This window comes from Poecilia reticulata, linkage group LG12, assembly GCF_000633615.1.
Source record: "Poecilia reticulata strain Guanapo linkage group LG12, Guppy_female_1.0+MT, whole genome shotgun sequence".
Taxonomy (NCBI): domain Eukaryota; kingdom Metazoa; phylum Chordata; class Actinopteri; order Cyprinodontiformes; family Poeciliidae; genus Poecilia; species Poecilia reticulata.
In genome coordinates this window covers 11,031,603-11,057,377 of record NC_024342.1, presented here as the reverse complement: position 1 = coordinate 11,057,377, position 25,775 = coordinate 11,031,603, and the positions used below count along the sequence as shown (strand labels likewise).

General features: G+C 37.9%; 1 protein-coding gene across 1 annotated transcript in view; it reads right to left on the bottom strand.

Moving 5' to 3' along the window:
- Window positions 1-25,775, bottom strand: part of il11ra (interleukin 11 receptor subunit alpha) — a 47,460-nt gene that overhangs the window by 9,115 nt on the left and 12,570 nt on the right. The window contains exons 2-6 of the mRNA XM_008423845.2: window positions 6,797-6,893; window positions 2,119-2,185; window positions 1,803-1,969; window positions 475-589; window positions 201-370 (exon numbers count right to left, since the gene is read on the bottom strand). Of these exons, the coding sequence (XP_008422067.1) occupies window positions 201-370; window positions 475-589; window positions 1,803-1,969; window positions 2,119-2,185; window positions 6,797-6,893 (616 nt within the window). The remainder of the gene's footprint in view (window positions 1-200; window positions 371-474; window positions 590-1,802; window positions 1,970-2,118; window positions 2,186-6,796; window positions 6,894-25,775) is intronic.

The following is a 25,775-nucleotide window of genomic DNA, read 5'->3' as shown; positions in this document are numbered from 1 at the left end:
ATTTTTGCAGAAGAAAGAMAAATCTTTTCTTTAAAAAAAATATAACAGTGTTTCAGCTCTAATGGACAAAGAAAGTGTAATTTAGAACCAAGCAGTGTTTCCTAGTGTTAAATTAAGACAACTCCATTTCACATAATTTAGTTTTATGAGACACTCCCCTGTAAAATCAAAAATAAAATTGATAAAAATCACAGCCTTACAAAGTTCATTTAGTCTGATTCTGCGGTAAGATGTCTGGGACCCAAGAGCGTTTGTCTCTGTGACTCCAAATGTGTGGATGGTCTGCCAGAAAGCGGGATCTTCTACAACACAGTGCCTGTTGGTGGAGTCCACGATGCACAATTTGGTCGGCTCCTTCTCTTCCTTCCCTCTTGAAAACAAGATCAAAAGTTTTTAATTATTATTACAATTTTCTTTTTTTTTTTTAAACAACGTTCGGAATTTGACAGTTCCGATGCAGTAACTGTGTTGTACCTGAAGGAGGTGTTGTACTTGGCTGGCAGGAAGGTTTTCACAGAGTCCTTCCAGGAGCAGCGAACAAGTGTGTGATTGGGTACACGGCAGGAAATGCTCAGCAGCCCAGGGGGATCTGACAAACAAGAGTGTGTCCCCATTATGAACCGAAACAATCAGGAGGGCTTTGACCAGCAGAAGGCAAAACTCCCAGTTCCTTAGAAGGAAGCTCAGTTGGAAGCCCCTTCCTGTTTGAGACAGTGGCAGGATGTGGATGGCTTTGTGATGGCTGATAAGACCAGTTTCCTCTGAGGACTAATAGCTCTGCTCCATTTATCACTGACTTCATAAGTAATCTTACCATAAACAGAAAAACATTCATAATTCTACGACCTTTCACTGGAATTACACTCGCAAGTCTTTCAGTTTATGCCTCTCTCAGCTTTGCACACCCAGAAGATATTTTTGCTCATTGCTCATTTTGTTTATTTAATTTAAAAAAATGCTCAAACTGATTTTKATCTACTGGTCTGCACCAACTGAGCCCTTCTAACATGAATTATGAATGTGCTTTAAGCTATACYGTTCTRTCATGTTYTAGCAGGTCCATGTACTGCCAGAAGATTGACCTTAACTTTGTCATGTATGCATCTCCAGCCACTTCCCCWTCCACTTTGGTTATCTTGTCCCTTCTGAATGAAAACATGCCTAAAGCTTGGTCACACCGCCGCCATGTTTCACCTTGACTGCTATGTTGGATGCATTCAGTTTCCCTTCCATCTAAGCAGAACACCCTCCATGATTTTGCTCTGTCCCCTGCATGACTTAAAGCTGCAATATGTAACTTTTATAAAAATATACATGTTTTTACATGTTTGTTAAAACTACCACCAAGATTGTCTCCTACTATGCTGTCATGACAATGACAGTTTCAACAATGGTATAAATAAAATATCGTTTTTATTTTTATAAGATAATATTTTTGTAAAAGTTTCATACTGCAGCTTTATGGTAAACGTTATCGCTGACCTGTCTGGTGTGTTGCATTTGGGTCTTTATGATTTGTGCTCAAACAAACCTCCCCGTTTGTGTGTAATCTGTGAAATAGCTGCAATTCTACACAGAATACACACCAAGAAAAATGTACAACAATTTTGATAGTTTTGTTTATAAAAAAAGAAAATAAAAGAAAATTATGAATCAACGCACAGCCATGCGTTACTTTCAGTTAGTCTATCACATATAACATCATGACACACATTGAWGTTTAAATGGTATGAATACTTTTGCAAGACATTGTACTACCTTTAAAATCTACGTTTATCTGAAGAAGTCAAAGCATCACTTACAGCCCAGTCGGAGTATGACCGAGTGGAGGAGGAGCCCGCTGTCGTCATAGCAGCTGTAGTTGCCCTGTGCTGATTGGTCGACGAGAAACAGGACTAAGCTTCCGTTGAATGTCACTTGGTGCCACGACGACACGGAGTTGTGGTTGTGACGCCACACCACAGGGAMACTAGACAGAGGAAGGTACTTTATTAATTTTTATGATAGCAACTAATGTTGGGGAATATTTCATACTAACTGTGCTCTTTGTCATTTTTGCCACAATACTCGTGAAGATGAAACTTCCTCTTAGTGCTTGTAAYATGCTGGTCTTCCTACCTGATTTGTGACTTCCCGCATGCCAGTGTCACGTTCGACTCCAAACGCCCAAACTGCACGTCCAACACTGCAAACACAGACATCGCATAAAACGTTAAAGAGCGTTTCATGCTCGCTTCCAGAATGTGCACGCCGAGCAGTCTGACATACAATGTGTCTGTACTGTCTACGTTAATGTGATTCAAGCACCATCACTAACAGTCCAGTCAGCAGGGTTACAATAACATGACCATACACGGTTCGGGATCCGGCAGACTGAGGAGTCTTTGGCACGCATCGGAAAGCTGCTGCGGAGTGTTTGTGTTTCATCTTTGAAAGCTGGTTGAAGCCATTTTCAAAATATTACTGTCTTTCAAATAAATCCACTTTGAAACCGTTTCAAAAGTAGAGCCCCGCTGGGACCAATAAAGTAAGCTACACTTTAGAACTCAAATAGTCAAGAGCAATAGACTACAATATACTCTGTCGAGTGTCCTGATTAACTGTTATTGTTTAAAGGCTATAAAATAAATAAGTAAATAAAAAATCAGAAGCAGTACCCCAACTACAATATACTGCATAGACTTGTTGTTATGCATGTTAAAAAAAAGCGTAATTTAGATACAGATATTTATGTAGCTATGCGGAAAAACAAAGATGGGCCGATATCCGATATCATTATTGGATCGGGACAAGAAGCAGATGTGCTCTGAGCTCATAGAAAACAATTACAATTTAATCATTTCATTAGTTATTTAGTTCAAACTTATATGAAAGGTACGCCAAAAAAAWTTKACTTTTTKGAAATTGGACAAGGCCTGATCATMAGACAAACAACCATGAGTTAGTTTGYGTACTCCATGTGTCCCACAATGCAACATAAACGTGGCTATGGGAAGCAGTAATGACCTTCAGACATCTCTACTAGTGCTACTAGTTATTGTCAGTACTGYATAGATTAAATACACCTTTTGCATTAGAGTGGATAGKTTAATAATTATACCTTCATAAGAATCAGTAATCCAACATCTTTATATCGAGCTGTTAACGATACCGAAGGTGAATAAACAGAAAATGCCAGATGTAGCTTCACTGCAAAAGTTTGATGATTTCTATCACTAACATGTGGAGAAATCTTTAATGTCAATACTTGCCAACTCAAACAAAACTGAAGGGTGGTGTTGATTTAAAGTATAGCAAGTGTAGTGTTTACTCGAGCAAATATTTGTGGTGGCTGTAGTAATTTGCAAAGAAGATATTCTACCTAGTGTGTGTGAGAGTATTTGAGCACATGTTTAGCTTGGCTTCGTAATGTGAAAGCTGGCATTTACGAGAGATCTGGGGTGAAAAGAAAAAAAAAAAACAGCATAGTTTGGGCTGCCACGCAAACAGCTTCATTAATTCACAACCTCAGCCACTGAGGCATGCACACTCCCTGCTGGCCTCTCCTACCATAGCAGCAAACAATCTACCCTTAGTTTTATGTTTTTATCTAATCTATTTTAACRAAAAACTGCTGAGCTGCAGAAAAATTATTTAATTACTAGTACTACCAAAAACGGTTTATGAATCTGTGGTGTGTCTGAAATAAACCAATATTTCATGAATGCTTGCTGCAAAACTTTTACAAACTTGGTTTTCACTGGCAGCTTGTATTTAGCGATTTTTTTTTATTTTTCTTTGTAATTATTTCTGCTGATGGCGGCTGCATGAGCTGAAACAGCTGGGAATGAGTTTCACAGGGACTTTGTGGTTGCATTTCGATTTCTAAGAGTGAGAGATGAATGATGAAAGGGGAGGAGAACACTGAAATATATTGAGACCTTCTAAAGTGAAATAAAGTTGTTAATAATGCTGTGGAATGTAGGACATAATCACATATAACAAAGGTACAGAAGAGGATTAGGGCCACTGGGAAAAAAAATAAAACAGTTCGGACTTTAATCTCAGTTCTGACTTTAATTACAGAATTCTGTTTTTTTTTTTTTTTCCAAGCGGCCCTAATCCTCTTCCATACAAAGGGCATGGTCAATAAATTTCAATTTCAAGATGGATGTTGTGGGAGGTAAATTACTTCAATAAAACTTATGTCTGGTTGGCCAGAAAACGCACCAGGAGTCCGGGGACAAGAGACCCGTGATAATCCAACTAAAGAAGACTGGAGCTGAAACTGAAACTTGTGGCGATACAACAATGTAATAGTCTCTGGGTTTGAACACTATGCAACAAGGATATCTCACATGGTAAGAAAGAGTTCATAACAAATCTAGACTTACACTGGCTATAACAGCTCGATTACTAAAGTTTACAAATGGTTTTGTTTGTCCTATAATAGACCATTGTTCGTTCTTATTGTCTCACTTTCCTCATCAGTCTTTCCATTTACTCAGTGGTTTTATACAGAGCCTCTCTCAACAATTTTAACTACATTTTCTTTTTTCCTTTCACCACACTTCATCTCTTTTTTCCCCTTTATATATGCATGTGTGTGTGCGTGTACCTGGGGCCCTGGTGCAGCACAAAGAGATGGCTGGTCTGAATGTGTGTATTCATGTTTTATTGGCAGTGAAGTACATTATTCCCCAAACCCGCAGCGTTCCACTCATATCTGATTCTGCCTCTGGCAGGAGCACCCCCCGACATGTGCGTGCACGCACACGCACACACACACACACACACACACACACACACACACACACACACACACACACACACACACACATAAAACAGCACATCCATTCATACACAAACATGCGTTTATGCACACACTCTCTCACACACACGTCCACATAACGATGTGCACAGAAAGGCTTCAGGTTCGTCTTGACATTAAAATCAGATGGCAAAGCAGACACAGAAACTGCAAGCTGGATGAAACTCAGTACTTTCAAAACAATAGAAAGGACCGAGGAGCCTCAGGGTAGAACGGACGGCCTCATATGAAGGTTCGTTTGTTCACTAATTAAGATGAAAAAAAAATGGAAAAGATAAAGTAAGAAGGGAAAAAGAAAGAAAAAAAGACATAAAAAAGGAAAGAAAGAAAGCAAGCAAGAAAGAAAGATTTGATTTTCAGAGGCAAATAAAACTTCTTCAGACACAAATTAGCAAAGTTTAAAAACCTTCTTAGTTTAGAAAGTTTAAATACAGAAGTCCTTATATAACTTATTGTAGCTCTGTCTATCAAGGCTATGCTTTAATTACAAAACTACAAATAAAACTAGCACTGTCAGAAGGACAAACGGCTGAATGGATGAGTGGATCAGTGGGGTTAGATTTCACATAGCCATTGAAATCAAATGAATGAAAGAGAACAATACTCACAGGTTGCTGGTGTGATTTGCAGTATGCTTTGATAAATTACATATGAATCAGGAAATTGTCTTATTTTCCTGCTGGTGGCTATCAGAAAAAAATTAAATAAATGTTTCACCCAGAGCTAAGAAAAAAAAAAGGCTGACTTACATTCAGCCAGTTTATTGTCACAGTAAAATGAATTTTCTAAGAATAATCTGACTTGTAATTCCTGAAAAAAGAATAACACATCGAGTTGTTAAGAAAATAAAATATCTGCACTGCTGTATGCTGACATTCACATACTTGGATGTGCAGATATGCATGAGTTTAGGCACCTGATTGTGTTATAATTTGGGTGAGCCCACAAAAACACAATTTGCCTAAATCGCTTAGTCACAACAGCTCATGAAACAACATGTGTGCAGTTAACCATTAATGCAGCCATGGCACACACCATAGAGGGCTGTGCTTCAGACTGCAGGGACTGATCATAATGAAGTGAGGCAAAAATAATAAAAAATATGTTAAAGTTTGCTACCCCGCTTTGAAAAACAAACGGTTGCTCCGTTTGCTCTGCTGGTCAGGTTTGCTATGTGCACATGTGTGGTCGATGGCTAAGAGGCAACCATCAAACACACATGTGCACATGTGTCATTTCTACATACCTGAAAAATCACCTGTTTGATAGCTAGGACGTTCTGCTTAAACTGCAAACACATTTAAATAATTACACGTTTCGCTCCAACACCTGCTGAAATCCTGAACTTTGGCTCTGTTATCCATATCCAACACAATCGCGTCGTCCTTAAACCATAACAGCCCCTATGGTTTAATTAAAGACTGTTTTTACAGGTTTTTGTCTCATGACCTAAAGTTATTACTGAAGGTGTTGTGCTGTAATGACTTTAGTCAAGTTCAAAACAAAAATACTGGATCTTCAGCTAATCATCTGTGGAAAATCAGGGCAGGAAAGGTGAGAAGTAGTTATTCATTTAATTAATCTTTCCTATAGGGTACCATGACACATCTCTCGGATTTCTTTGCAGCTGAATTAGTTACCTAGTGTGGGAGTTCGTAGCCATTACGAGTTCTGACCTTATGAAATTGCTTTCACAAAAAGTGAAAGACAAGCACTGGAGGTGTCAATAATGAATGACATTTTACACTTTCTTTCATGCTAATACTAAGCTCTATATGTAAGTAAAGCCATCAAGTGTAAAGGACCCACAGGAGTCCATGTTGGAATCTCGACAGGATGTGCGTCTCTGTGTGTGTTGTTGCCGGGTAGATGTGAAGGTATGTGCCCAGACAAATGTGCAGCCACATATATTTTCATTAAAATGTAACTGTCAGTTTTGTTTGAGAAGAAAGTGTGTTAAGGTGTGTGCGTGTGCGCATGTGTTACCTTCATCACTCCAAATCTGAGCACGGCTGGGAGGCAGTGACCAAGACAAAAACCAGATGACTGTGAGACAAACAGGACTGGACAGAAGGCCTGGCATCTAGAAAGACAGAGACACAAATGGAGGAGGAGGTTATTTAAATTTTAATCAAAAGTAACCATTTCCTGGTTATGTTTCTGAAAAAAAAAGATAAATACTGCAACCGATCGCTCGTAGTTCTCTTTCACGGGGTTTAAGACCTCAAACAGGAAACGGCAGTAATCGAGCAGCAGAAGTTCAAGTGAAAGAGCTTTTCAACGTCAAATAACAGACTTTTCACAACAATTTATATACAAAATGACCATAAGATAAGTACAGAAAACTGCATTTTATTAAAGGAGAGATAAATCCTGAAGGTCTGGAAAGAGGTTAGCATGTAAATATATTTAAAACATATGCTTTCCTCATTATGAAATTGAATAGCAGCCCATTTAGATCCTGCAGCAGTGGCCTATTACAGAAAAGACCTTTTAGAAACTATAAATATAATGCATATATATATATATATATATATATATATATATATATATAAAATCAATTCAACAGTGTTGTTTTTCATGATGCTGCTCAATGCCGAAACCCAATGAGACATCTTCTGTGGGTTGACAGGCACGAAGCACGAAGCATAAAGAACCCACTCTTTTTATTTGAACACAAACACCACACCATTTCTTTCAATGTCAAACAGTTCTATAATTCATCAGGAGCAAAAGAGGAGACAAAGTATGAGCAAATAATGAGCGACAGACATTTAGTTCAGAAAACATATTTACACCTTGAATTGAATAATCAAAGTATCAAAACATACATATTCGCTACCAATATTTTTCACTCTGTTTAATCGTATTAGACATGTTTGGAACAGAAACTTTTCTTAACCTGCAGTACCAAAGTCTGAGCCTTCGTAATGTGTCACAGCTCCTCCTATTACTTTTTATTCATCACTATCTGTACTGTCTAACCAGAGTTATATATTGTTAACAAAGTCGAATTAAGCAAGCCGTCTTGAAGTTTTTATAAGCGCTGTTAAATCGTCCCACAGGCTGATTAAAACAGACAAATTAATCTGCTGTTTATTAAGAATGTGGCATTAAAGTGTCTCAATGAGTACACCCTAAAACAGACTTGCATCTACAATCAGGTTAGTATCACTGGTTAGTCTTAGCCTAGCCCTTACCCTAGCCATGTATCATTATACTTTAAAAATGTAACACTCCACTTCTGCCTCTGCAGTTTTTGTCACACATGAACAAGTGAATGATGTATGAAAACAATCCAAACTAGTGTTAATCAATTAACACAGAAAATTTGTATTATAAAAGAAACTATTTAAGATCTAATAAGGGAAATCTGGATGCACATAAAACAGTCTAAAAATCTAAAATAAATCTGAATACTTTGAAAGACATTTTAAAATGCAACAGAAACTTTGCAAAGCTAAACATCTTCTGCCAAGATTTCATCCACGTAGGTATGAGTCAGTTATCGGAATCAAGGTATCGCGAAGGCTGTCAACAAAAGGCTGTGGTTATTAAAAACTCAAACGTATTCTATCACACCATTCCTAAGGTTTGAGCTCCTTTTTAATGAGAAGATGCAGAAATTGCCAGAGGTTCTGTCCTTGCACAACCTCTGAGAGTCATCAGAGTGAGACGACTCCTCCTCTCTCCGATCTGCTGCTTCACACTGCTGGTCAGGAGGCAGAAAAATGGTGGTTGAACTTTTCTCTCATTCGTTTGCCAATATTTCCAAACCCAAAATTCAAGGATAGTGTGGAAACTACAGATGCACCACTTATAACTCTTATCAAGGTAATACAACAGTTGGAAAACAACAAAACACATGTATGCTACGCAGCAGACTGCAGGTTGGTTATCTGTGCAGACAGCCATCTAATTAGCTAGTTACTAACAATTAAATTAAACATGTTATTGCATAAAAAGAAAAAAACACAGAGAGGGAGAGATTTTTTTTTTTACTGCACAAGGAACTCTTAAAAATGTAAATATTGGATTGGTAAAGCCAGCATTCAGTCATGGCAGGCATTTATTTTTGCCCAAGTCTAAATATAAATCTTCAAAACATTGTAGAAAATAAGATTGCTGCAGCTGTAGTAGTCTGGATTATTTTTGCAACAGTAACATTTATGTTTGAAATCTTTGATCTGACGCCATCAACCGGATATTTTTTCACATGAGAATTTTGTAACAGTTCTACTGTATGAATATCCCTGACCATTGCAAAAACCAGACTGTTCTCTCATGCCATCTGCAAAGACACTCTGAATTTTGAAGGTTTATTTACGGGCGCTTGAACTGCGATCACTGTGGTTTAGTGAGAATAACACTCCAACATGTGGTTCACAGCATCTCAGCCAAACAGATCATCTGTTATATAAACCTTAAAGTAAACAGGAGAATGAGGTGTTATGTTTGAGGCTGCCAGCGTCTAAGCAATGTGTTACATCTTAGTGACTGATTAATAGTGTTTTATAAAGGGTCATTTACAATATGTTACAAAGAGGACTCTTAAGATGACATGACAGCAACATATGGACAAACAGAAATAAAACTGTCGGTGTTTCATTGTTTTCTCCATACAATTTGCCTCAAAACACATTTTAATATGACCAGCAACTGTAAATGTTAAATAAACAAAACACATTGGCACAGCTTGACTATATTACACCTCACATTAATGCAGTTTGACCCCATTAAATAAACACCGACCCGCGACAAGCCTCGCGCATCCTGGGTTCAGTCACAATAAGTGGTTGGAAATCTCTGCAGCCAAGCTTTCCAGACATACATTTTATAATCGACAACTGAATTATAGGTTCATTGTGGTATAAAAGTTTACAATAGCAGACTACCTCCTTCTCCAAATAATTCACGCAATTAACCAAAACGGGAAAATTGAGTGGCTCCTACATAAACTCGTTCAAAAATACTCTTGATATCTTTGTCGGCCTCCTTGTGTCTACCGTGCTACGAGGTAGCACAGCCGTGTTACTTTCACCACCGCCACCTCAGAGTATGGGGCAAATTTAAATCTCACAGCTTTCTCACTAGCTTGCTTACATTCCTCCATTTTACTGTTAAGCTGCTGAGAAACAGTCCATGAACAAAAACTCAGTGGGAACACTGGATGGTATTCATAAGCTATACAGTGATGAGAAAAGATAATTGAATGTCTGGTCGTTAGTGTGCAACCTTGACCTCAATTACACATGGGTTATGCTGCAAAACAGAGATCCAAAGCACACCAGAAGGTCCTCCTCTTTATGGTTAAAAAGTGTTTTTTTTTTTGTTGTTTTTTTACCCCTTAGTGGTCTAGTAAAATCCTGATATAAATCTAATTGAGATGGTGTGTCACAATTTTAAACGGTTTTTGCAAGGAAAATCCTTCCACTGTGGCCTAAAAAAAGTCTGCAAAGAGCAGGTCAAAACACCTCCACAGTGACATAAGCATAGCTAAGCAAAGGATAATTACTTATTCACAAGATGCTCAAGTTGACTGGGATCATTCACTCTGGCTACGTTTTTTAAATATGATTTTTTTTTTCCATTTATTTAAAAAGTTTGACAAGCAAAACCAACTAATCTTTAAGGAAAAAGATTGTACAGTTCACTTTGTTCATCGTACTCAAAAGCAAAAGACCTACATTCATCATTTTTGAAATTTTTTTTCAGAAGCATGACTAAAGGTTTCCAGTGTAATGGAAGTGTTATCTTAATGTATTTTTCCCCCCGTTTTGTTATAAAAAGGAAATTCTGATAGTTAAAAGGAAACATTTCTGCTGATGGGTTAAAATGTGCAAATGGAATATTAATGACGGAGCTTGTCAGCAACATTTACTCTGATGTTAAACCTCACAGACACGCTTTCTGCTATCCTCCACTTTCAGCCTGTTGCTTTCTTTTTTTAGACCTTGACACATTCGCCATCTCATCTACTTGATGACTTTTCATCACTCACACGTCAAAATGTTCAAAGTTAAGTACCCAGATGTCTGTTGCTCTATTAGTATAGTTTGCCTGTTCGATCATCTTAAAAAAAAATGAAATATGCAGGTCACAATTATTCTGTTCTATCAGTTCCAGTCGGCTGGTTCTTATCTGTATCTGACCCTGATGAGTTGTAAAGCCCCTGCTCTGTCTCCTAGTCTGATCGAGTTTTCCCGCAATCTAATCCCTGCCAGAACAAAGTTCAGTAAATACGTTTTCTTAAACCATTTGATTCTCCTTAAACGAAACGTGGCAACGCTGGCGCCCATGGACCTTACGACAGGGGCCGCGTTTCATTGGCTAATGCCCATTTCACGTCACAGCGCAGCGACCACGTGCGTGACCATGTCACAAACACAAGCTACAGTAATAAACACATGCTAATGGACATTGTGGACTAGCAGACCGGCAGAAAGTTTTTGCGTCAGGACTCAGAAAAAGAATGGTTCTCCACTGTCAGTGGGGTATCTGTACAGGCGATGTCAGGTATCCTGATCATATTTGTGGATCTAAAATTCACAGATTTCCAAAATCTGAAACGGAAAGCCTTGCTTGGATCAAAGCTTGTGCACGACCGCATTTGCAGCTCAACCGTCGTAGGATCAATAAGAACAAAGGAGTGTCTGCTGGTGTAAGTATTATTGCTTTGCTTTCTTTGCATTTAGTGAATGAAAAACAAAGTCAATAATAAACACATCCATTGTGAAAACCTTTTAGCCAAGTACAGCATAATGGCAGTACCGATACAACTTCTACACGTTGAAGCCTGTCTGTTATACAGTCTTACTTTAGCTGAACAGATCAATATGCAATGTGTACTATATCTGACATACATTAAAGATTTTATTTTACCTGAAAAGGCTAAACTGTAATTGTGTTAGCCACGCTAGCACCGAGTACAGTACATCAGGCCTAGGTACACTCAAACATTTGCCAACAACAGAAATCACTGATTCAAAAGTAACCCCCAAAACCACGAATGCCCGACTTACCCAGCCTTGCAAGAACAATAGGCATCAGTGATCTTGTCCACAGCTATATTTATGCTGAGGGTGTGAGGATCTACTGTTTCCCTCATCAACCGGTAGCATTTAGCTGTGACGCGCACAATCTTGGAGGCATCGCATGGCTCAAAAACCTTGATGTCGTCCAAAAAAGATTACATGAACTTGTTGGTTCCCCTGTCCATTGTCGTGGCTGATATTTTTTGAAAATCCGRCAGAAATGCTACACTAATCGACTCAGAAATACTCTGCAGAGTCAGTCGAAATGAAAGACGCCATGTTTACACATAGAAACTAAGCTCCGCGAGGCTTTGTTTGTGAGACATGCAGCCACGTGGGATTTTAGAGGACGTTTCTGGGCGGAGCTTGGTAAGGTCCATTGTTTCAGCCGATACTAATGGTCAGCAGGACTACATACATTTTTAAAGCAAAGAAAAAGTGAAAAGCAAATGTCTTTGGAACTTCACTTATTTTAATTCACAAACATTTTGTGGTCTAAAAAACTTGTGTCAGAATATGAGCAGAGGTCCACTGAGTAAAACAAACTAAATAAAAATTAAAAATCCTTTTACCCTGGTTACACAGTAGGATCAATTTGACCGTGTAAAAATATTTTCAAATGTGAAAAATATGAGCAGTGTGTGAAAACTAAAGAAACACCTATTACTCAGTAAAGTAGCTCTATTAAGAGCAGAATTGGGAAACAGTTATAATATTTTATTTGTAATATGTTTAGTTGCAGGTCTGATTAAAGATGAGACTGTCTTTACCTGTGTCCAGGGATTCTACATAAAGTTAAATGACGCCTGGCGAAGATGAAGATCTGGTGATTAATACAGCTTTCCAGGCTTCTAATCAGTACTGATCTTTAGTACTAGTCCCCAAGTCTCCACTTAGTTTTTATGTGAATGCATTCCATCGAGAGCTTTTTTTATTTTTTGAACTCCACGCTAGACAACAAAACAAGTCTGATATTCTACGTGATAAATACGAAAAGCATATGGGCAACATCAAGCGTCACAGAGAGAGATTGACTGTGTTGGCTGTGCTTTCTTTTCAGGTCTTTGTCAGAGTGTGTAATCACAAGCCAATAGCCTGAGTCACACCCTCCAGTCACCCTTCTACTGTGAATACTAAGCCAAACCTCTCTACAGACACGGGAATGTGGTCATTGTCACTAGGATGCATCTTTAAAGTACTCACAATTCGTAAAAGCAGAAAAACAACAAAAGTTGTAAATCCACCACAAAGCACAAGTTAGCCAGTCATAAAGCTGAAAGTGTTCTCAGAGCTCTTAACTACAAAGCGATAAAAAGTAATTGCTAAACCGGGACRTACAAACTTTCTCGGTGAAAAATGTTCCGCCCAATTCAAACGTAGTAAAAAGTGAAAGTCAATGTATTAAGACAAAACTCAAACAATACCTATACGCTGAGGGGTTTGTTGAAGATGTCTTTATCGGTTCTCAAGTCTTGATGATAAAATGAGACGGATACAGAGAAAGATCACATTTAAAAAGGCTTTTTATTAACCAGTGTTCTCCATGGCAGCACAATCCCACGTGGTGAGTCACTCTGTTTTTGGCATGCCACTGCACATTCAGGCAGCTTTACAAGAGAAGAAACAAGACACTGAAAGGACAGACAGACAGAGAATAGAAGTAAGGGAGGGGGGGAAAAAAGCCAGGCCTGGGGGGTCGGTAGGAGGTGGAGTGAATTTGGCGAAACTTGTTTAAAGTTAGCTGATGGACATATCGCAGATCTTGGGTGTTGTAGGGAAAAACCCTAAAGCACACCAACAATACATTGCTGGAATATTAGCATTTTGAAAAAGAAAAATGACTGTTGAGTCAGGGAAGCTCTGCTTTGCTGGCCAGTGACATAACAAATCATTGCAGGATGTCCTGTTCAGAAGGACAGGTCATTAGAGTACATGTCATAAATTAGAAACTAACATAGACCGATGTTTCAACAGCCCTACAGCCTCTGCAACAATAGTTAAAGTGTGTTTACTTGTTTGTATCTCACATCTATTTCCAAGAGTAAAATGCTGACAAAACTGTAGGGTTTTAAATGACTTGACTGTGCATTGTATGCGAGTGTGAATGAGACGGAGTGAAAAAATACACTCTGTGTGCGCGTGTACGTGCACTAAGCCAACAACGTTACGATGCTGAGCCAAGACGGTGGGGGAGGACTACAATGGAGCTGGTGTTTACCCAGGTCACCATGGCAATCCCTGCACACCCTGTCTTCCTGACCTTTCCAGGCGATAAGAGCACCGCTGACTGACATCCGTGTGTGTCGGTCTGTATTTCCATATGTGGAGCAGCTCAAAGCGCATCAGCGGATAAAGCGCAGGGCTTTCTTTTTTGACACACAGACTACAGCCGTCTTTAAATGAGTGCCAGTAAATTTCTTGCTTTGCTGGTTGGGGTGTGAATGAGCGAATGGAACAAGAGAAGGGAGAAGATAAGTTTGAAGCAAAAGCAAAAGTATTCACTGCAGGCCAGACGCTGTCCAAAATATGAATGGAATATGTGTTGTGTATGTACATAGATCAATTTAAAGTCTTATTTTCACTTTTTATCTCTTGCAAAAGGTAAACAAAAATCCTAAATATTAGCATTCAGTGGATCACCAATATTTAAGGAGGTTTGTGACCACAACCACCTGTGAAAGGCTAATACTTTGAAGCCCCACTAAAAAGAGAGGGGGCTCTCACATTTTAATAGTTTGCACACCAAATATATTAATGTGCATTAATACATACAGTGGAAACCATCTTAGCAGTAACACAAATACCAACATCCACGGCTTCCCTCATCTCTGCTCTAGACAGGACACATATAATTGACATTTACACAAACAATTTTTTTTTACACAGCTTTAATCTAATTTAAATAAAAGAGGAACAAAAAAAGAAAATAATTAAGTTTCTGCTTGGCATCAAAGCCAACATTACCTGCTGACAGCTCTGGAGCACCAAGACAGATAAACAACAAGGTGGTAGGGAGGAATGAGAGGTCATGGTCATGGCAGGAACAGGAGTGGGAAAGGAGTGGGATATATTACCAAAAAAAGGGGGCTGACAGACGGGAATGTGAAGTAGGTCAAAGTGAACTGCTTCATTATTAAATTGGCACCGTCCAATTAGAAGTAATTGTCTTCCGTATGGCTTAATCAGTTCCACGTCATTGTGAGGGAATTTTGGCCCGCTCGTCTTTGTAACAGGATTTATGTTCATTAATATCTGTCACATTTTTGCATGCTTAACTTGGTTAAGGTCCCGCCACGGCACTTCAAGCAAGTCAGGTGGTGGTCCAGAATTTCACTTGGCAAATACAATGCCTTGATTATTTATTCCTTTAAAGGTATTTTGTTCAAGCTTTTACTGCGCCTGAGATCATTGTCTTGTGCTTTGGCCCAGTTTCTGCTAAGCTTCAGCTGCCAGTTGGCATGAGATGTTTGTATTGATACGCCGTAGTTGGTTTTCACTAAACATCTCAACCTCAGCTATGTCCGTCTAAATGACGTCGCTTAGGATGTTTGGTGGTTCAAGTTGCATCCTTCACATCTTTTTTTTTTTTTTTTTGAAGATATTTTGATTTGTGGCAAACTTCCAAGCTAAAGGTTATTGTTTGAACTTTGTTCAAACTTCATTGTGGATGTTAACAGAGGGAATGTTGTACACACTGACCAAAATGTGTCAGTGTGTACAACATTGTTGTACACACTGACGAAAACCAAAGACACAGCTCTTTGGTTTTCGCAGCTTCACTGACCATTGCACAATCTCGTTCTAGGATGAACTTCCAAGCAAATCTGCTCTCGGGAACATAGAGGATGTCTGTAATGATTTCCACTAGTGAATGATCCTCACAGAAAAACCATAAAGACAAAATTTTTTCCAAATAACCTCATAATCCTTCTCTGGTGCCAATGGTAATGATCTTTTTGCTTGCAATTTCTAGCTTAGGGAACCAAAGAATTCTGATAGTTCTTAATCATGTTATTTTGCAAAACTTTAGAATAAAAGAAAATGTACTTTCTGTTTTTTGTCTATCAATAAAGACATTACAGTTATGGCTCAGTTTTAAGGTTGTAACAAGAAATTAGGTGACCAGAACCAAAGCAAATGATTTTTTAGCTCTTCTTAGTGGGCCCTGTTGCTGAGGGGAAATAAAGTTCAAGTTACATTTTCAAAGATATTTTAGAAGAAGTGCAAAAATGTAAGCAACTAGTCAAAAGGAAAATGTCTTGAATGACATTTCTGTGGCCCAGTCAGCCAGTGGTAGATTCGGAGAGTGCAAGGCTTTTAGTAAATAATAGAAAGGCTTAGGCCTGTCATGACAGAAAATTTTTCTTGATGGTAAATTGTCCCAGAAGTTATTGCAATAAACGATAAAATTGTAGTTTTGAGAAGACCAGTTTCAAATAATGGTAAAAAAAAGAAAAGAAAAAAAAGCCAAACATATTCTCTAAAATCAATAAACTTTACATTCTAATGAACCTTTAATACTGGAATTGTAAGACATTTTAAACATAAAAAAATAAATAAAAATAAAACAATAATTTGAAACATCAAATTAAATAAATTATGAAGTCTCTATAAACTAAATTGTCTTTCAAAAAGAAAAACGATAAATCATGCAAATGGAAATCATTGAACTCGTTTTAATTTATCATGCAATAAATTGACTTACTGGTGATTGGTGCAGGCCCAGAAAGGCTAAACATATTTGTTTCATGTCATAAAACATGCTGGATTTGTAAATGGACAAGCTTTTGAGAACCTAGAATTAAAACTAAGATTTCCATTCACTAGAATGGACACACTGCTAATTTTATAATGCTACATACACTAACTGCTAATTACTAATTTAAGATGCAAAACACATATCAAAACTTTAAAGTCTTTTCAGTGCCATTTCAAAAATACTAAAAGTCTCATCTGTGTATATTTTTTGTAAAGTCCATATTTACTTTAGGGTTAGATGATAAAGTGGAAATTAAGTATTATGCTTCCACTCTTTAAATGCACCTCATGCTTACAAAAGCTTAAGACTATGATGATGATCAGATAAATGATAAAACCAGAAAGACAATCAGCATAGAACATTAAAGAGCAGAAACAACTTTATCTAGGAATATGCTGTTAATGAAAAAAAGCAGAACTTTAAATGAAATATACCTTGCCAGAAATATTCAGCTAACAGGTTTCTCAACTTGTTTCTTACTTTTTTCCAAGCCTTAGAACATAAGAAGTAAATGCTCCATCTGTGTACTGAGATAACACCAAGACAATCTGCAGATTAGGCATTAAGCGTGCAGACACATGTATGTGAAACAAAAAGGGAGAGGGGAGGACATTAGGCAGGAAGAGTGGAAACTTTAAATACAAAACAGCTTTTGGCTCCTATCTGAGAATTTTCCGTTAACTTTTCAATACTTTTAGACGTAAAAAATATTACTTTGTGTGTGTGGGTTTGGCACAATCAGTGCATGTGTGTGGGTGTGTGTGTTGTGTGTGAGTAAGTGAGAGAGAGAGCGAGTGAGTGTCTGTGGCAGTAAGGATCTTGGCTTCAGCACTATAACGCTGGAATTTCCTCCAGCTCTGTCGCCAGGGCAAGATGGCTACCATATGCCAGCTATTTGCACACACACACACATACACACACACAAAGACCGCAATCCTGTGAGCACTCAAGTTTGTAATACTGAAGCCAATGTAACATATAAATAAACACGTACTGAACTGCATCATTTGGAGTGGGGGTTGGGAGTTTGGACTTAGCAGAAGTACATCTGCATACAAACGCTTCTCTTTAGACTGTGCGTTGGTGTTTCTCATCAAAGAAGAACATGTCTAGAGAATTAGAAACACACGACTCAAGACAACTACTCAGCTACAACAAATTAAAAACGTACATATTCACACCATCAGCGAATAAACCTCCTGTTACAATTTCCTGCCATGCAATGAGTTAGCTGCATAAATATCAACTGCAAGATTTTACAATGAATCCACTGTACTGATGAACCCAAAACAAACAAACTAAAAGTTTAACCTGGAACTCTCAAAAAAAAAAAAAAAAACACAGAAGTGCAAAAACTTAGCAAGGTCTACGGATTAATGATAATCCACAAAAAGTTAAAGTTAGACTAACCACTCCTGTAAATGGGTCTTTAGCTTTAGTTTTCATTTTTTCGCTCAGGAAAGGTAGGACACGGTGCTCCAGTTTAGCAAGGCTGAAGCCTTTATGCAAGAAAACCAAATGACCACAAACTGAGTTGCCAAGCAGATGTTGTCCAATGGAAGCTTCATGACTGCCAACAAGAAGAAAACCCTCTTCTTGGGTTTTAACAGTGCATCTATTGTTCCATACAACCCACAGTTTTTGAGGCACATCTATGCTCCGGCACTGCACCGTCTGCTCCATCGTCATGGTAAAAACAGTCTGTATGTGCACAACACTATCCCACATGTATACGCACATCTAGTACAGAAAATGCTTTACAATTAGGCCTGTCACGATAACAAATTTTGCTGAGCGATTAATTGTCTAAAAAATTATTGCGATAAACGATATTGTTTCAATACCTTTCGACACTGATTTAATGGAAATGACTAATAATACACGCCATTTCCTGCCATAGATAGATACACTTTATTTTCAAAAGAACACATAACACTGGAACTGGAACTAAATAAAACAACCAAAAATAAAATGGATTCTCAGTCTCCATTAACAAAAAATGTACTTGAATAAAAAGTAAACAAGATAAAGCCAAAGTGGAAATAAATACTGTATTCAACCAAAAGAGTGCAGATTATGAAGTCTGTACTATATTGCCCTTGAGTAATCATTAGATTTAAATAGAGAAGATCGGCACATCCCACTACCTAATACAATAGTTCACACTACACCATATTTTGCCCCCATCTTCCCCTTAAGATAATCTTAGATTGATGGCTGATCTAAGATTGTCGCTAGTGATTTCGTAATCGATCATCCGGCAGTGTGTGGCTGGACACCACACAGCACGATCGAACCGTTATACCTAGGATTTCTGTCAACTAATGTGGTGTCTCTTAGGTTTTGAAAATGGGCCGACAACTCGTGTGCGCTGGAAATTACACTAAGGAAATGAGGAAGGGAGGGTCAGTGGAGAGCACCGGAGTTTAACCTTTTTTCATTCAATGTCATCAACAGTAAGAAAAAAGACAGGAAGAAATGATAAAGCCGATAATTAAAATGAGTTCGATAAGTTTAATTTATTGTGCAATTAATTGATTTATTGTTTATCGCGACAGGCCTATTTACAATAAAAACTGTTTCCCGTTCTCCTCACTGTTGGTCTTGGAAAGATAAAGTTGAGTCTTTACCCAACCTTGTTTGTCACAGTTCCAGTTGTTTTAAGCTTTTGAGCAAACTTAGGTGAGTAATTGTTTATTTTCTGAGGCCATTATACCGACTTAAGATCAACCCACATCTGCTTCACTTCAATGTTTAATTATCTCATCTTTCCCAATTTGAGGAACAAAGAAGGATCAACACCCTCAGCTGTCCCTGGGCGTTGAATCTCAAAGGCCCGTTGGCACATATACTCAGGAACCAAGTCATACCACAGTAAACCATCACACATAAAATCTACCAGAAGATAATCACAGTATTTATAAGAAAACAACCAATTTGTTTTCCTAAACATAAATCCATCATGTTAGGATCATTTCACAAAGCACATAAAGTGAGAATCTCTTCAACTGTTTCAGCATGTACTCTGACTTTAGTAACATTTACAGTCACAATAAAAACAAATTATACAGATTTTTTATACATTCAGTATGCATCAAGAAAGAATAGCTGAAGTTCTACCCTATCTTAAGTGTGCCACAAGAAAAAAGAAAGGCATGGATTACTAATTGTAGTACGGCTTTTATAATACACATGAATCAATATATTACCTACATACTTCACTTACTGAATTCCTCTCCAATTCAAGGTTTTTCTAAATTTTGTTATTGGAAGTTTAAGCAACTATAATACATATACTTCTATTTTACAGCTCATTACATATCTTTACCAGGATACAAATAGATGTGGATGGTGAAGAGCAACATCCATAAACTTAAGAAAAGGTAGTAGTAGAATCATTTGTGTTCATTCATATTATTTTTACTGCCGTTGATCATATTTTATTACACTCATTCAGTATTATATTACCTCATTTCGTTTACTGTAAATTCTGTACATGTCTTCATGCTCTTTTGAAAAGGAGTCGTCATACATCAGCAAATAAATACAACAGAAAAAAAGCGAGAAAGGAGGAGCTTCCATAAAAGAAATTGAAACCATAAATCACCAGAAGACGTGATTTTATTGTACTTCTTAACTTTACCCGTTTTAACGGTGATTAATTGTCTGGAGATCATTCAACGGAAATCAGCTGGGAGTATTAGAATTTTACCGTAAACCAAATTTTATTACAGTGTTTAGGAAAATACCATGGCAATGGTGTACTGGTTGTCAAGAGACTTCCAGCCATACGCACATTGACCCAAAAGTCAACCTCYCTCTGCTCTGACAAATCCCAACAGCATCTATTAGCATAAATCGGCTTTCTGTCTCCTTATATTGTGAGGTTTGTTTATGCTGCTTGTTCAGCGTGTGAAACGCAGCCGAACCRTTTGACTCAGTGCAGCTACTGGCCAAAAGGAAGATGATGGTCCAACACACATCTGCTCTGTGTGAGCCAATGACAGGGTYTTTAAACATTACTCCTCCACATCTGCTCTCTGTTATCCCTCCAAAAAAGTTGCACACAGAGGCACATATACAGCACAATATGACATATAATCACCGACGTCATACGCTACAGGTTTGACGATGAAATSTAAAAGTATTTCAATTTAAAAAAACAAACATTTTCTTTGAATTTAATCGTAAGCAAACAAAATATCCATTTGCCTACATCTGAAAATGTATGAAATGCATGAACAGACACACTCAGAAAAGCTCCCACACATTGCTTGTTAATCTTGCCTGATGTTAAACTCAAAAGCAATAAGGTTAGTAAGCTTGGATCGGTTCTGCTCTGCCACGCTCCTCCGATGATCTGCTCGGTAAGCCGCGAGTGTCTGAATCTGTGTGTGCCTGTGCCCGGGTGAGCACACTAACACCGTAGACTGGCGCCTCTCTACTGCTGGAAGTAATTATAAAGACATGAAGCAGATAGTTGAAGATTGCTGTTTTATCCAACACTAAGACGCTCTCATGTGCATAAACATATACACACAMTATCACAAACTGCACTGTTTCCACTTCARAAAAATTAGGTATTACATCCATTGACACTATATTATTAGTGTAAAAACTGTGATGACAGAAGTGTTCTGAGGTTTTACCCAACAAAACAAAAATGTTGAGCTATCTAAGCCCCGACTTGTCAGATGCCAACTTTTTGTCAGAATGCCTAAACTGCAACACCGTGTGCTCTCTGGTTTCCATATTATGTCAACYGTTACCTTAGAAATGAAAATGTACCTATGCTGGACTATGACCTTTACCCAACAGTAACAACAATAGCTTTGTGCATAATTTTAACTCACCGTTTTGGGGATTTAATGTGATGTTAAGCAACTCGTATAGGTGAGAATGGGRTAAGAGGAGCCATTTTTCATATTTACATCAAGGCAACCTTAGTTTGGTTGCCTCCGTTGTCTGCTTCTGCCACTGCAGAGTCAATTGGAAAAGAATAATCTCTAACCCAAAGTAAGGCTTATATAAAATATTCGATAMGCTACATTGGTTAGCTAATGAAAGTCACACACTGTTTCACATAAGAGTGTTTTGCTTACACTGTATTTTAATTACAAAGTTGGATAGGTGTCAGAGCTGACGTCATAACATCTGGAAGGTCAAACTAGCTGCTGATGCGAGTCCCTTAAATAGTGCATTTCAAATCCAAACATTTCTGGGTTAAAGTGTGCCTCGAGTGAGTGAAAAACYTAATGTCACCCTTGGGTACATGTACACACATGTGAACACATTCAAAAGATAACACTCAACAATTAGGAATGTCTCCGTCCTACCTCAGTTTTCAGAGTGAATCAAGTAATTGGTATGGAAGTCTCTGAACACACCCAACTCCTGAAMMTCGATTTTATATTAAATGCACTGTATTACAGAATCCATTAAAAGTTYTCACATGCCAACATGTCTGCAGATAGTTTTAATTAGAAAAATTAAAATTCAGATTGTAGTAACAGATTCACTTAAGATTTTTGAGTCAACAGCTCTAAGGCATAAACGTATGCAATACACTATGTAACATTATGCATGGCTATATGCACAGTAAAGAGTACAGTACTCGGTAAAGAGTAACTGATTCAAATTTTACAACTAAGCAGAGGTGCTCCTCTGATGCTTGAAAAAAATCCTGACATTTGTTATTTAAAATTTTTTTCTTTGATTGTATTCCACRGGAATTTTATTTATAAAAGTGAACATTTCTGAAATAGAGCCAAGAATTAAACTGGATGCTGGGCATATTTTCCTTTTTCTCACCAGTATCCCATTTCTAGTTTAAAATATTTGCCTTTGAGGCACTTAAATCACACATAAAACTGGTGGAAAGTGACTTGTATGATCATGCTAGACGTAAAGRAATGTAAGAGAATTGTACATTTTTTTCAATAAACCCTGTTGGTCAGTGTAATACAAATGTATGTAATACTAATGGTACTTTATTCAGTGAGAAATTCCCACTGCTACCTATTTTGTGGTAAAATTCTGAAAAYTGTATACACATATTATAATTACTGTTATTCAAAACTCCTTCAGGTTGCTTTTAATTTTCTTAAAGCCAACCAATGACTACTAAAATGCTACAAACGGTTGGGATTCTTACAATCTCTAAATTTAAAGTAGACGTTTTATAGCAGTCAGATCATTGGGAAATTTGTMATTTTGCAGGCATTTTACACTCCTGTCATTACAGCTACAAAAAACACAACCTTTACACTACCAACAAACATGAAAACAAAAACAAACCCAAAAAGTTGATCATATAGACTGATAAGTTTGAAGTTCCCTGGATTGTGCATAGTTTGTGCATAGTCAATCTTAGTTTGACAATCCTAGGATTGTCAAACTATGCACTTATGATGCTGAAGTAAAGCAATGAGAAACAGTTTGTTTACAAATGGATATGAAAGGCATCATCCATTCATTCCCGCTCATCCTTTCACAATCACAAWTTTTTTTCACATAACTGATAATAATTATTACATACCAGCTTTGGCAACATCATAATATTCGAATAAAGAACATATTTACACACCTAAAGATAGAGAAAGACTTTGTCTGGGTTTGCCAGGTCAATTCACAATACAGTGTCCACAAAACAGGAAATAATCAAAAAAGGAAAGTCATAGATAAATATGTCCAAGATGCAAAGATTGACACGTTTATTGGGAGATAAAAAATATGCATATGTATGGGAAAATAAAACAGAAGTTTATTTTTCCTCTTAGGGCTCATTTTAATTTGAGCCCTCATTTATGTGTGCTTTACTCTTGACTACCAAATGACCTTTACACTACCGACAAATCTCTCACCGTGAGTCGAGCAGGAAGGAAAACATGGCAAACATACACCCAAATTACATAAACATGTTTGGGCACACACCCACACACACACACGCACACACACGCACGCACACAGAGACCCACACGTGATTTAGTTATCCCTCCCCCCACCACCCACACATATTTTAGCTGTCCCACACACATATACACACACACACTTGCACGACCCCTGCTTGCTAGAACCATGAGTCACTCTGCTGGGAACTCCATGCTTTCCCCATTACTACAGACTGGATGACTGACTGTCCTGACATGTTGAGGAAGACAGGTAGAGTTAAGCCGCTAACAGAACGACAATGATGGAAATAGGCAAAAAGAGGAATAAAAGACAAAAGGAAGTAAATAAAGTATTTAGAAAGATAAGAGAAGAAGAGACAAGGCAGAGTTTTACTGTATTTTATCCCAGGAAGTCGGATGTGAACTGGGGTAAAAACATCATGGTTTCCGTTGTTGCATTTAAAGCTTGACAAAGCCTTTGGGGAATGGAAGTTTTACTTTTATTTAAACTTGTAAAGACATAAGTGGTCAACTTCGAGCGAAGTTGACCACTTCCTCTCTTGGATTGCAAGCCCGAGCAGCATTAGCTATAGCGCCATCCTCTGGCAGGACTATGCATCCTCTTCTCTTTGTATCATACTATCGTTTTCTAGAGGTTGCTTTTTTTCCCTCTTTAGATTGGCTCAATGTGCTTTGCAAAGGAATGTTAGCCTAGTAAGTGGTACAAAAATGTAAATCCCATGGGAAAATAAACATGAGAGAGTTGCACTTTCTTCACTGGTAGATGTCTGCTCTCTCATAAATACAGTTGGAAGAGGAAAAATACACAGATGCTGGTAGAGAACAGTCATAATGAAATCTACATTTAGTTTAAATAATAGCAGTTCTGCATAGCATAGACTAGATTTAAGCAATTCTTTAAGTAGATGTTTATTGATTTGATGTTAAATGTATTAAATGGTGGGAGGTTAAATGTCCAAGAGGTGAAAGAAATCATGCAAAATCGAAGAGTTCTGCTCACATCTTGCCTAAGAGATGGTCTTCAAACAGGGTAATGAGACACCAATGACTTTCTCAGCTAACCGTATCACACCTCAAGTTCTCAAGCGGGATTCAGTATGACCTCAAAGAAGCCTCGATAATGCATTTCACTTTACCTTCCTGGGGAAATGTATTTTCAGAAGAAATTTCTTGGCTGCATGTGCTGTATCAAGACACAGGGGGATATCTGGAGAGATTCCCACAAATTTGGTTTTGCTGACCCTCCCCACAGGGATGCACACTGATGTACAGACCCAAAATAAGTTCGTTTCGACAATGTGGGACTGAGTGCTGTCCACAGACCAACTCAAAAACTGTTGCACTTCTTCTCTGTAGTTCATCCTCGTTGATGAATCGTATCATTCTGGTTGAACTATGATGAAGCACTCAATGACCTGCTTTTCCTGAATCTGGAAAATAATCATGCATCAGCGAAGTAAAGACAAAGTGGCTGAGTACATATCCCTGTGGGACTCCTCTGCTWAGTTTTCTGAAACACGCAGTCATTTGGTCTCTTGAAAAAGACATTCAAAATCCTGTCTGAACAGACAAGATTTCACTTTAAGCCACTGAGAACAAAATCTTGGCACCAATGTCCATTTTCTCCTGGAGTGATAAAATACTGTGCAGGGCATCCAGTAACATGATGTAGTGTGAGGAATGTTGGAAGATCTCATTAGAGGATCCACTGCACTCCACTAAAATAGGTGACTGTGGTTTTCATGGACAGCTTGATATAACATTAGCTCAAAACTGTGCATGTTTTATTTCTTGTTAAGACATCTAAATATATTCATGTGTTTTTTGTATATTGTTTAGGAATATTCTTTACAGACACTCTTTAAGCTTTCCCTCTATCTAGAAAAAGTAGTTGTTTTTTTTGTATCCTTTGTTGTGCTACAGACAACTAAGATTTCTCTGTACAAATCTACCTCCAAGTCAGCAGCAGTAGAATCTTTCAAAATGTTAGATGAAATGTCATTTGGCCCTCAGGCTTTATGTGGGTTGACCCTTCCCATTCTGCTCCAGTCAGCTGTGAACGGTCTTAACACCTGCTCACTATCTTTGTTTTCTCCCCATGGCTGCAAACACAAGGTGGTGTATTTTATGTCTGGCGAATGAGCACTGGCACGTCTTTTTAAATTATTTAAACACAGCCAAGGTGTCGATGTTGTATCTTGCTTGTTTATGGAGGACATTGGAGACAAGTACTATGCCTCAACTTTTGTATGAAAAACAGT